The sequence below is a fragment of the Lucilia sericata genome, unplaced genomic scaffold (genome assembly GCF_015586225.1).
Source record: "Lucilia sericata isolate MDLA Ls3-8-SP2 unplaced genomic scaffold, ASM1558622v1 Contig000754F_arrow, whole genome shotgun sequence".
NCBI classification, from domain to species: Eukaryota; Metazoa; Arthropoda; class Insecta; order Diptera; family Calliphoridae; genus Lucilia; species Lucilia sericata.
Window position 1 is genome coordinate 70,844 of NW_023994751.1, and position 13,841 is coordinate 84,684.

At 32.1% G+C, this 13,841-nt stretch overlaps 1 protein-coding gene across 2 annotated transcripts in view; it reads right to left on the reverse strand.

Moving 5' to 3' along the window:
* Positions 1–1,438: 1,438 nt before the first annotated feature.
* The window catches only part of LOC119607822, a 63,998-nt gene continuing 51,595 nt past the window's right edge, over positions 1,439–13,841 (reverse strand). For both annotated transcript variants that reach the window (XM_037961927.1, XM_037961928.1), the window contains exons 3-6: positions 11,053–11,112; positions 6,858–6,904; positions 5,662–5,928; positions 1,439–5,602 (exon numbers count right to left, since the gene is read on the reverse strand). In XM_037961927.1, coding sequence (XP_037817855.1) covers positions 2,273–5,602; positions 5,662–5,928; positions 6,858–6,904; positions 11,053–11,112 — 3,704 coding nt within the window. In that variant the 3' untranslated portion in view covers positions 1,439–2,272. The remainder of the gene's footprint in view (positions 5,603–5,661; positions 5,929–6,857; positions 6,905–11,052; positions 11,113–13,841) is intronic.

Genomic DNA, 13,841 nt, shown 5'->3' on the forward strand with positions numbered 1-13,841 from the left:
TTTCTTTCATTGTTGAGTGTGTTTAAAGTTTACTCTAAGAACATTCTGAACTTATCACAGTAGGTCCATTTGGCTATTAAAATAATTCCTATCAGTTAAATATGGATCCGTACTTCGGTCCACCAATAACGTGAACCTATGTGCTGTTGTTGTTACTAGGGTCCTCAAAGCGCTAGCCGGCAACACTTGGGGTATGGATAAAGAAACCTTGTTAGCTACATATAAAACGATTGGTCGGTCAGTGGTTAATTATGCTGTTGCAGAGTGTTCACCTTCGCTCAGTGATACCCAGTGGCGAAACATTCAAAGCTGCCAAAATGCCACCCTAAGGACTGTAACGGGCTGCCTACAAATTACCTCAAAACATCAACTTCACAAGGAAACGAAGGTCCTCCCAGTCAAGTAACACAATGTCATGTTGACTAAACAGTTCCTCAGGATGTCATCGGATGAGTCATCCCAACTTTAACATCACTCTGTTGCATACTCTCCCGAGGCATGTCAGGAAGAATCTTCGTATCTTCTTGATCTTCTTGAAATGGATCATTACTCATATGCAGATATGTGCAGGGTTTACTAGATCAGTCCTCGTATACGGTAACTTTGAACGACATTCATTGAGACGCCCATAGCAGACACGGAAGATAAACTGCCGCGAAAACAAGAGTAGTTCTGGTATAACTAAGATAGGGATGGAGCAACAGGCTCAATGCCTACTGGTCACGTATAGACCGTGCCGTCTCCAACGAATGTCCCACATGTGGTCAGGGTCCTCATGAAATCCACCACATATTCAACTGCTCAGTTAATCCTACTTCACTCTGTCCAATGGATTTATGAATGCATCCAGTTGAAGTAGTCAAATTTTTAGACCTGGATATTGATGTATATAAAACCTCCCAACTAGATTATTGCATAGTTTTAGCTGTTACAACAACAATAACTTGGGTGCTGTTGCCAAAACAACAGAGCCATATCAGTAGTGTGGTTGTGCGAGATTTATAAATGATGAGAATGTACTTGGAATAAAGCATTACTCATAGCATTAATAGGGTGTTTCACCTGATGTTGGGTATGCCCTTTCAGTGATTGCATTTTCCTTGTCTGGTTATATATTGGGCTTGTCTCATAATACCTGTCGCTCTATAACGGGGCTACTATGGCAAGCGATTAGATAGAACGAAGTACAAGGAGCACAAACATGGTAACCCCGATATTAAAAATATCGTCCAGTTAAAAAAAAAGTTACAATATTGATGTATAAATATTCAACCGAAGGTATTCCCTAAAATGTGGACGACCCTAACAGTTAAATTTTTCAATACTAATTCCGGATCTAACTTTGCTGAATGTTTTATTTTAAATAAAACAACCATAATTTAATTTTTTTTATTTTATTATTATTTTTTAATTAAATATACGATACAAAAGTAATAGACAATAATATTAATAAATATTTACAAAAAAAGTTTAGAACAATTTTGTAGAAATAGTTATAAGTGTAGATAATTATAAAAAAAGAAACAAAAAGTAAATAAGGGTAAAAGGTTTCCCCTTCTCTAAAGAAGTTCATGTAAAATGAGTATTTTATTATTTAATTTGTGTAATTTGTTTTACTATTTAATACTTTTATCGCTTATTTGGGACGATAATTGAAAATTCAACACAAATTTTGATACATTTTTTAAAATTTATGTACAGTAAAAAAGACAGTTTTGTAAAACTTAATAATTACGAAAAAGAAAACTTAAAATTATTAAAAAAAATAAAAAATTTAAATTATAATTAAAAGTTAAGTCTAAAATTTCAAATAATTTCAAACAGTAATAATGAAATCAGTTTAAATACAGACAGAAGAGTATTAGAAGTTTCTTACAGACTATTTTTTGTTTTTTGTAAAAAAGTATATTTTTTTCGGAATATTTAAAGAAAATTTTGACTAAATTTTTGTGTTTTATTCTTAAAAAAAGCAAAATACTTTTTAAAATTAAACTAAGCTCGCTGTTTTGTTTTTTTTTTTTTCAAAAAGTTTTGTCTTAATGTGGCAACACTGGTTTTAAAGTTATTACTAGGAATAGTGTTGAGCAGAAAGCTTACGTAAGTAGCTTTTTCGCTTAAGCTTAAAGTTGTGTGTAACTAGCAACACTGTGAATAGTGTTAGGAATCGTTGATGTGTGAAAAAAAGCTTTTTCTTTGACAAAATAGCTTTTTGTTTTCTGTTGTTTTTGTTTACTGACAACACTGTTGCAATGAAAAGTTTTAGTCTAAGCTTTTACCGTCTACTTGTAAATTTGGAAGCTAATGAATATAATGACTTTAATAATTCCAAAGCTCTCCTATCTGAATTACCCTCAGTGTCTACTGCTACGGCGGAGAGTGTCGAAGAGGAAGCTTCCTTTTCATTGTCCTCTACTTTTATAACGAATTTCGGTGTTGTTGTAGATTCCCCGCTAGAGTTACTGCTGCCATCGGTGGTTGAGCCAGTTATGGTAGTGGTGGGTAAATCTGTGGTGGTGGAGGGATAATTTAATGTGGTTGTTGTAAACTCTTCGCCACTGCCAGTTTTCCTATAGGTGGTAACCGGCAACTGCTCAGTCGTGGTCAAAGTTTTGTCTTTGTGGTGAGATGTTTTACCATGACCGGTTTCATCCTTAATTTTACCATCCATATTGATGAGGGCATTAATCAAATGCTTGCGAGATCTTTCCAAGGCTCTGCCATTTTGATCGTCACAGGTTTGTATGAGCAGCAATAATAGACGCAATACTTGGCGGTTGTGTTCTGCTTCGGCCATTACATTTCTCAAGTGGTAGGCTTCATTTTCATTGAGGCCACCAAATAATTTATTGGCAATACGCTGTAGACCGGTATTGGAGGGTAAAGATTCTTTGGGCAAATCATAGGAATCGAAAATGTCTTGCCAGGGATCTGTAGAAGTGCTTGTTTCAGAGCGTAATCGGGAGTTGTGTTTGGGTTCTAAAACTTCGGAATTGCCATGTTGTAATTTGCTTCTTTGACCATTACTGGATAAAACTTCGATATTACTGCTGTGTCGAGATCTGGGTAATACAGTGGTTTCATCTTTGGATACATAGGCATAAGGACTCAATGTTGTGGTCTTTGATTTCATTAAACCGTCGTTAATCTTAAGTGGATCTAAGACATCATCTTCCTCGATGAAAGACCAAGGTTTAACTGTGGTTACCTTGCCAGATTTATCCTTGTTTTTCACTAGTTCATTTCTGGGTTTCACAAAGGATTGTGTCTGTTCTCTCTGTAAGAATTCCTCTCCTTCACCTGAATCGGGGGTGGGAGGTTCTAATTCGGCCGACAGCTCTAAACTAGACTTTTGTTCTGAAGAACTTTTGAAGGTGGTAGAATCGAAATCTTCAGTAGTACTGGCCGAATCTGGTGTAAAGGTGGATGTTATAAGATTTGTATTTACCACAGAGGCAATATTAGTTTGTGTAGTAGAATCAGCTCCATTGGGTGCCTGGGTGGGTGTGGTTGGCAAGTAGGTAGCAGCCGTTCCTTGGTTGAAAAGTGTAGGGTCGGTTACAGTAACAAATTTGGAATTTTTATCAACTGTAGGATCAGTGGGCCTTACAGCAGCAAGACTTTCACGGAATTTTTCGGGGTCATTGAGATAGTTGGTCAAAGCACTTGAGAATACTTGAGCTATTTTGCGTGATTCTGGCTTTTCGGACAAAGCTCTTATAGTTTCATCTGTAGTGCCAATTTGGGGGAAGGGTGTAATAACTTCCTTGGTTTTAGGAGCATTGGTGTCAGCCAAACCCTGAGAAGGATCAACATTTGAGTTATCGGAGGAATTTAAGCCAAACAAGTTATTGTATTTGTTAACGGTACCATTGCTCAATAAACTGGTATGAATATCATCGCTGTTTATAGCCAAAACAGGTGTGGCTTCGGTCGTTAGGGTGGCAGTGGTATCGGAAAGTTTTTCCTTGGGAGCTAAAGTATTCGAAGGTTTACCATTTCTGTTAGCAATATCATTAGCGCTACCACTTGTCTTGACATTTTCACTACCACTTCCGTTTTTGTTATTATTTCCACTGCTGCTACTCTTTTGTCCAGTCTTTTTACCGGCATTATCTTCCAATGAGTTCAAGTTTTTCGATGTATTATCATTGTGCTGCTCTGTGGCAAAGTATTGAGCTAAAGAAATCAAAGCATCTGGTCCAGATGATGGTGGTATATCCAAACCTAAACGATTTTTACCATTTACTTTAATCAGCTCTACATCATCGAAATTATGTTTCAAAACATTAATGGTCTTCAACATATCATTGACATTGCGCGAAATCTCTTCTTGTGGCACACTTATGGGGGCGAATAGGAAAGAGTCACCAGCAGCATCTTGCGAAATTTTAGGAGCTGACTTTGATTTAGGCAAATAAGTTGGTCCAGTGGTGGCCGGTGTAGTGGTTGGCAAAAAGTCCTCGGAATCGTATTTGTAATTTGTTTTTCTAGGTAAAACTTCGGCTGAAAAGTCTTTATCGAAATAATGACGCATACCTATAATAATGGGTCTTAGAGTAGTGGGTGCAGTAATTTCAAATTCCACTGGATTGGCTGTGGTTTTGGCACTACCTGTAGATTCCAAAAATATGCCGGCACCATTGTTATTCACATTGAAGCGATGGGGAGTGGGTGTGGTAGCGGTGGCTCCCTTAACATAGAAAGTTTTGCCTTCAGTAGTTTTCGATTTGCTAACAGAAGGTACGGTGGGTGTATAGAATGGTGTAGTTCTAGTAGATTCAAATCTTCTAGCGGTGGTATATGTACCTGAATTATATGTGGCTGTGGGGTTATTATACTTATCATTGCTATTATCCACCACAAGTCTGTCCTTCTTTGCAGGTTTTATCTTCTCATTGCGATCATATGATTCAGATTTCTTTTCATCGCGATAACGTTGTTGTCCTCTATGGCCATTGCGTCCTCTCTCTGTGGTATCCGCATTAAGTTCGCCGTAACCATGTCTTTGGGAACCACGATCGCCATTACCTCTACGACCACTATCTGTTTTAACAGAACCACTAGTTTTGGGTGCATTATCCAATTTAACTTTATCATAATTATAATTATTGCGATTACGATTGCTGACAAAGGAGGCCGATTCCGCCACCACTTGAGATTCATTTTCATTGTCATTATTATCAATATTAGAAATTTCAGGCTTAGCTGATGCACCTCTTTGTTTCTCAGCTGATAAATCATCAAAATCTACACTCTCCAATGAAGGTGCTTCATCCGAATCAATGCGTCTATCAGATTTATTGTTACCATTACCATTGGCATTAATGTTACTAACTCTAGAACGGGAAGAACCTTTAGCCGGTGTTCTTGGCTTAATATTCAAACCACCTCCTACAATATTGAATCCCTGTACCGGTATGGAGGGTTTCAAACGTTGTACCTTTTGTTTGTTCAACAATTCAGTGCTGTCAGCATAGAAACCAGAAGAACCCAAACAATTTACTTTAAACCACCAATCACAGGTTAATTCACTCTGTTGGAAAATAGTACCATTGGGGCAAAGGAATGATATTTTACGTCCCTCCTCACAGATATGGAAGACCTGTAAAAAAGTACATAATTAATAAAATTTTTCATATAAATTACACAATTAATTCTTACTTGACAATCAGTTTCCATATCGGCAAAATAGCCATTGCCATAAGATCTGCAACTGAACGATGTCTTGGGTATACGTGGATATATGGGAAAATCAATACCCGGTCTTCCCACCACACCCTGATAGACCTCATAGTCGACATCTTCATCGGAAGCTCTCTTCTTTAAATGATGCTTGTGATCACTGCAATCAGCATGGGTTTCATATTGTTCCTCTTCGAATTGTGTAGCACCGGTTTGTTTGGCCAATATACGTGCGGGTATATGGGTCTTGGAAAGATAAGAAAGTTTATTAATTTTTATATAAGTAGTTTTAAATTAGTTCAGTTCTAGTTCAGTTCTCTAGTTCAGTTCTAGTTCAGTTCTAGTTCTGTTCTAGTTCAGTTCTAGTTCAGTTCTAGTTCAGTTCTAGTTCAGTTCTAGTTCAGTTCTAGTTCAGTTCTAGTTCAGTTCTAGTTCAGTTCTAGTTCAGTTCTAGTTCAGTTCTAGTTCAGTTCTAGTTCAGTTCTAGTTCAGTTCTAGTTCAGTTCTAGTTCAGTTCTAGTTCAGTTCTAGTTCAGTTCTAGTTCTAGTTCAGTTCTAGTTCAGTTCTAGTTCAGTTCTAGTTCAGTTCTAGTTCAGTTCTAGTTCAGTTCTAGTTCAGTTCTAGTTCAGTTCTAGTTCAGTTCTAGTTCAGTTCTAGTTCAGTTCTAGTTCAGTTCTAGTTCAGTTCTAGTTCAGTTCTAGTTCAGTTCTAGTTCAGTTCTAGTTCAGTTCTAGTTCAGTTCTAGTTCAGTTCTAGTTCAGTTCTAGTTCAGTTCTAGTTCAGTTCTAGTTCTAGTTCAGTTCTAGTTCAGTTCTAGTTCAGTTCTAGTTCAGTTCTAGTTCAGTTCAGTTCTAGTTCAGTTCTAGTTCAGTTCTAGTTCAGTTCTAGTTCAGTTCTAGTTCAGTTCTAGTTCAGTTCTAGTTCAGTTCTAGTTCAGTTCTAGTTCCGTTCTAGTTTAGTTGTATGTACTTTATACAAATTTGACCTTTAAACTTTAGAAAATATTTTATTGTGAATTCTCGATCAAGAAATAAATTTAGCAATGCTGCTAAAGAGCTAGCATGATAAATGCGCGTACTTCAAAATTTGATTAATTTCCTAAATCAAACCGGAAATAAAATGTTGACAACATATTTAGCCACGATAACGAAGAAAATCTGTTCATCAAACTTACCCGTGAATCGGCAAGTGTGAAATTTAGCAAAACCATGAAAACAAAAGCTGAAAAGGGAAAAAATAAAATAAATATTATGAGTTTCTAGCCACAATAAATAAAGTTTTATAATTAATAGCTATAAACAAATAAATAAATAAATAAATAATCTGAAAATCATACTTGAAGTACACATATAAATGCAATTAACAGTTAAAGGTCCCCCGCCAAAAACACATCATATTTCATTTTGACTACCTGAACTTAATGTTAAAGTTTATGTTTAATTAAAAATTATAATTATACATTATTCTTTAAATATTCATACATTTGCACCTTAATTTAAGATAGACAATTACATTTTTAACTATTAAATTATAAATTACACATGTTTAGTTATTATTATTTTAATCTACAAACAAATAAAATCTAAGCAAAAATACTTATGTTTTATTTCAAATCCGCCCAAAAATTAAGATAAAAAATAATGATAAACATAAAAGAGTATTTGAAAAAAAAAAAAAAAAAATAGAAACAGTTAGTAAGGCCGACTAACATACATTAACATGTTTTAGTCTACGATTTGAAGGTTATCTTAGTTATTAACTAATTTTTTCCATTAAAACAAAAAACAAATTACAAAGAAATCAAAATTTTTAATAAATATTTTGTACTCCATAGAGAAAAACACAATTCATTTAAAAATGTACATATTTTTATAATGCGTAAACATTAATATTAATTATAAAGAAATTTACAATGAACAAATTAAATAAACCATTCCGACATCATTCCACTCTTCCACATCTTCCTCAAATCTCATGCCGTTTTAATGTTTAACAGCCCCGGGCTTTAAATTAATTTAAAGTTAAAGCAGGTTGCTTATAAACTTAATAATTAATTATGTTTGTTGGTTGTTTTTGTTTTAATTTATCTTTAGTAGCCAATTGTTAATTAAATTTTTTTGTTTGATCAATTTGGGAGTTTCATATGAATTGTCTATTAATTAATAAGTTTTAAAATTAGTTTTATAAGCATGGATCTAGTATAAACAATCTGGTATCGTTATTATTATTATTAAGGGAACAATGACTTATGTCAAGGTTAAAAGTTGAATGATCACACGGGATGTATTAAAATATAATTCGTTTACTTAAACTATAAATAGAAACACGTGTAAGATTTGAAATGTTTAGAAATTATTTAAAATTAATTATTTGCTAAATTATTAAATGAAATAAACACTGATCTAAATAAATAAGTGCGAATATTTTTATTAAAACATATGACCAACCAACCAACTAACTAACTAACTAACTAACTAACTAACTAACTAACTAACTAACTAACTAACTAACTAACTAACTAACTAACTAACTAACTAACTAACTAACTAACTAACTAACTAACTAACTAACTAACTAACTAACTAACTAACTAACTAACTAACTAACTAACTAACTAACTAACTAACTAACTAACTAACTAACTAACTAACTAACTAACTAACTAACTAACTAACTAACTAACTACTAACTAACTAACTAACTAACTAACTAACTAACTAACTAACTAACTAACTAACTAACTAACTAACTACTAACTAACTAACTAACTAACTAACTAACTACTAACTAACTAACTACTAACTAACTAACTAACTAACTAACTAACTAACTAACTACTAACTAACTAACTAACTAACTAACTAACTAACTAACTAACTAACTAACTAACTAACTAACTAACTAACTAACTAACTAACTAACTAACTAACTACTAACTAACTAACTAACTAACTAACTAACTAACTAACTAACTAACTAACTAACTAACTAACTAACTAACTAACTAACTACTAACTAACTAACTAACTAACTAACTAACTAACTAACTAACTAACTAACTAACTAACTAACTAACTAACTAACTAACTAACTAACTAACTAACTAACTAACTAACTAACTAACTAACTAACTAACTAACTAACTAACTAACTAACTAACTAACTAACTAACTAACTAACTAACTAACTAACTAACTAACTAACTAACTAACTAACTAACTAACTAACTAACTAACTAACTAACTAACTAACTAACTAACTAACTACTAACTAACTAACTAACTAACTAACTAACTAACTAACTAACTAACTAACTAACTAACTAACTAACTAACTAACTAACTAACTAACTAACTAACTAACTAACTAACTAACTAACTAACTAACTAACTAACTAACTACTAACTAACTAACTAACTAACTACTAACTAACTAACTAACTAACTAACTAACTAACTAACTAACTAACTAACTAACTAACTAACTAACTAACTAACTAACTAACTAACTAACTAACTAACTAACTAACTAACTACTAACTAACTAACTAACTAACTACTAACTAACTAACTAACTAACTAACTAACTAACTAACTAACTAACTAACTAACTAACTAACTACTACTAACTAACTACTAACTAACTAACTAACTAACTAACTAACTAACTAACTAACTAACTAACTAACTAACTAACTAACTAACTAACTAACTAACTAACTAACTAACTAACTAACTAACTAACTAACTAACTAACTAACTAACTAACCTAACTAACTAACTAACTAACTAACTAACTAACTAACTAACTAACTACTAACTAACTAACTAACTAACTAACTAACTAACTAACTAACTAACTAACTAACTAACTAACTAACTAACTAACTAACTAACTAACTAACTAACTAACTAACTAACTAACTAACTAACTAACTAACTAACTAACTAACTAACTAACTAACTAACTAACTAACTAACTAACTAACTAACTAACTAACTAACTAACTAACTAACTAACTAACTACTAACTAACTAACTAACTAACTAACTAACTAACTAACTAACTAACTAACTAACTAACTAACTAACTAACTAACTAACTAACTAACTAACTAACTAACTAACTAACTAACTAACTAACTAACTAACTAACTAACTAACTAACTAACTAACTAACTAACTAACTAACTAACTAACTAACTACTACTAACTAACTAACTAACTAACTAACTAACTAACTAACTAACTAACTAACTAACTACTAACTAACTAACTAACTAACTAACTAACTAACTAATAACTAACTAACTAACTAACTAACTAACTAACTACTAACTAACTAACTAACTACTAACTAACTAACTAACTAACTAACTAACTACTAACTAACTAACTAACTAACTAACTAACTAACTAACTACTAACTAACTAACACTAACTCTAACTAACTAACTAACTAACTAACTAACTAACTAACTAACTAACTAACTAACTAACTAACTACTAACTAACTAACTAACTAACTAACTAACTAACTAACTAACTAACTAACTAACTAACTAACTAACTAACTAACTAACTAACTAACTAACTAACTAACTAACTAACTACTAACTAACTAACTAACTAACTAACTAACTAACTAACTAACTAACTAACTAACTAACTACTATCACTCCAAAAATCAGCTCTATATAGGTCTTAATGATACTACAGATTTTCGTTATGATCGGGATTTATTTAACCCTAGCTCCCAAACAAAGTTCCCCTCAGAAAATAATTCATTTATAAACGCTAATATCACGATAAAATTCTACATAAATAACTTTAATGCAGACGTAAATCCCCCTACCAAAATTTATGAGGATAGACCCATATAACTCCTCTTTTAGAAAATCTGAATTTTTGAATTAAGGTAAAAATTAAAAAAAAATTATATAGTAGAAACGTTTTTAACTCTAGGATATATGTACATGATATACTTTTTCGACTTTTTAGTACGCTTTGTGGAATGGATTGAGCCGATTTAAAATTTTCAAAAATTGTGTAAAAGTTATAACCCTAGTCTATATTCCAGTATGTAAATAGTCCAGCCAAGACTTTTGCCCAGCCTATGATCGAAACCGTAGTATTCAGACTGTAGCCTAGACAGCAGTCTACACTATAGTTCAGACTATACCTATCCTTAACTTGACTAACCAATAGACAAGGTGAACATTTGCTAGATCTGCGATCCATTATGTAGGTTTCAAATAAAATAAAATGTTTATCATTAGTATTATTGAAAAAAAATTTCATCAAAATTTAAATTTAATAAATTTTTAAATAATTTTTTAAATTAATTTTTCAAATGTAAATTTTACTCACCACTTAAAAATAATTTTCCTTTAAAATTTCGTGTCGCTAACATATTGTGTTTAAAAATACCTGTAAAGATAAAAGAAAGTTTTGATTAATTTTAAATTAAATAAATTAATTTATTAAGTAGTTAACAGTATTTATGTAGTTTTATTTCTTGTTTAACTTTAAACAATTATTTAATTTCAATTACATAATCAGACAGAGCAGCCAACTTTAACATGAATTTACATAAAATATTTAAAAAACCAAACAAATTTGTATTTTTTTATAAAAAAAAAAACTTTTTAAATAACTAAGAGTTAGTTAAAAAATAATTGTCTAAAATTAAAAACGTTAGAGGGGAAATATTTGTTTTTATTAAAAAATAGGAGTGTGGGGTCATATTTTTCAAATATTTTATTCAATCGAAGAGTTTTTAAGGGTTAAGTATGGTTTTCTTGTCGTTTGTTTTGAATTTGTTTAAAACTTTTGCTTTTTCGATTACAAAAACAAATGTGTTACAAAGTATAAACATTATTTATGATTTATGAAGTGAAATTATAAAACTTTATTTTCTTTTGTTATTCGTGTTACTTTTATCTGCCCGAAGTATGTCATTGTTAAAGAAATTTTATTTTTTTTCTCCAAATTTCTTTTTTTGTATATAAACACTTCCTTAATGTCAGCAGTTTTCGTAGATGTGGTAGAAGAAGCTTCAATAGAGGAAGACAAAGCAGCAGAAACCAAAATAAGAGTTAGATATACGAATCTGTTAAAATGTAAAGGTTAAGTGCCAAGTTGTGCAAAAAAGGTTAAAATATTTGTTTACGTTTTTCGTTTGACTAAACAAATATGTTCAAATGCACAATGGGTAGCTTAAAATTTTTATTATTTTTATCCAGACAATAGTCTAGACAATAGTTAAGACTATTGTCCTGTATATAGTCCAGAATATGGTCAAGAATACAGTCAACTCAGCAGTATAGACTATAGTCAAGACTATTATCCATACTATAGTCAAGACTATTATCCATACTATAGTCAAGACCATAGGCCAGACTAGAGACCAACTATACCCCCAGACTACACTATAGACTAGATTATAGACTAGAGTATAGACTAGACTATTGACTAGACTATAGACTAGACTATAGACTAGACTATAGACTTGACTATAGACTAGACTATAGACTACACTATAGACTAGACTACAGACTAGACTATAGACTACACTATAGACTAAACTATAGACTAGACTATAGACTAGACTATAGACTAGACTATAGACTAGACTAGACTAGACTATAGACTAGACTATAGACTAGACTATAGACTAGACTATAGACTAGACTATAGACTAGACTATAGACTAGACTATAGACTAGACTAAACTATAGACTATAGACTAGACTATAGACTAGTCTATAGACTAGACTATAGACTAGTCTATAGACTAGACTATAGACTAGACTATAGACTAGACTATAGACTAGACTATAGACTAGACTATAGACTAGACTATAGACTAGACTATAGACTAGACTATAGACTAGACTATAGACTAGACTATAGACTAGACTATAGACTAGACTATAGACTAGACTATAGACTAGACTATAGACTAGACTATAGACTAGACTATAGACTAGACTATAGACTAGACTATAGACTAGACTATAGACTAGACTATAGACTAGACTATAGACTAGACTATAGACTAGACTATAGACTAGACTATAGACTAGACTATAGACTAGACTATAGACTAGACTATAGACTAGACTATAGACTAGACTAAACTATAGACTAGACTAAACTATAGACTAGACTATAGACTAGACTAGACTATAGACTAGACTATAGACTAGACTATAGACTAGACTATAGACTAGACTATAGACTAGACTATAGACTAGACTATAGACTAGACTATAGACTAGACTATAGACTAGACTATAGACTAGACTATAGACTAGACTATAGACTAGACTATAGACTAGACTATAGACTAGACTATAGACTAGACTAAGACTAGACTATAGACTAGACTATAGACTAGACTATAGACTAGACTATAGACTAGACTATAGACTAGACTATAGACTAGACTAGACTATAGACTAGACTAGACTATAGCCTAGACTATAGCTAGACTATGATAGACTATAAGGACTATAGACTAGACCTAGACTATAGAAGACTAGACTATAGACTAGACTAGACTATAGACTAAGGACTATAGACTAGACTATAGACTAGACTATTAGGACTCGACTATTAGGACTAGGACTATAGACTAGACTATAGACTAGGACTATTAGACTAGACTATCGACTAGACTATAGACTAGACTATAGACTAGGACTATAGGACTAGACTAGAGACTAGACTATAGACTAGACTAATGGACTAGACTATAGAACTAGACTATAGACTAGACTATAGACTAGACCTATAGCCTAGAATATAGAACTAGACTATAGACTAGAACTATAGACTCGACTATAGACTCGACTATAGGACTCGACTATAAACTAGACTATAGGACTACACTATAGACTAGACTATAGGTCTAGACTGTTAGGACTAGGACTATAGACTAGACTATAGACTAGACTATAGACTAGACTATAGACTAGACTATAGACTAGACTATAGACTAGACTATAGACTAGACAATAGACTAGACTATAGACTAGACTATAGACTAGACTATAGACTAGACTATAGACTAGACTATAGACTAGACTATAGACTAGACTATAGACTAGACTATAGACTAGACTATAGACTAGACTATAGACTAGACTATAGAC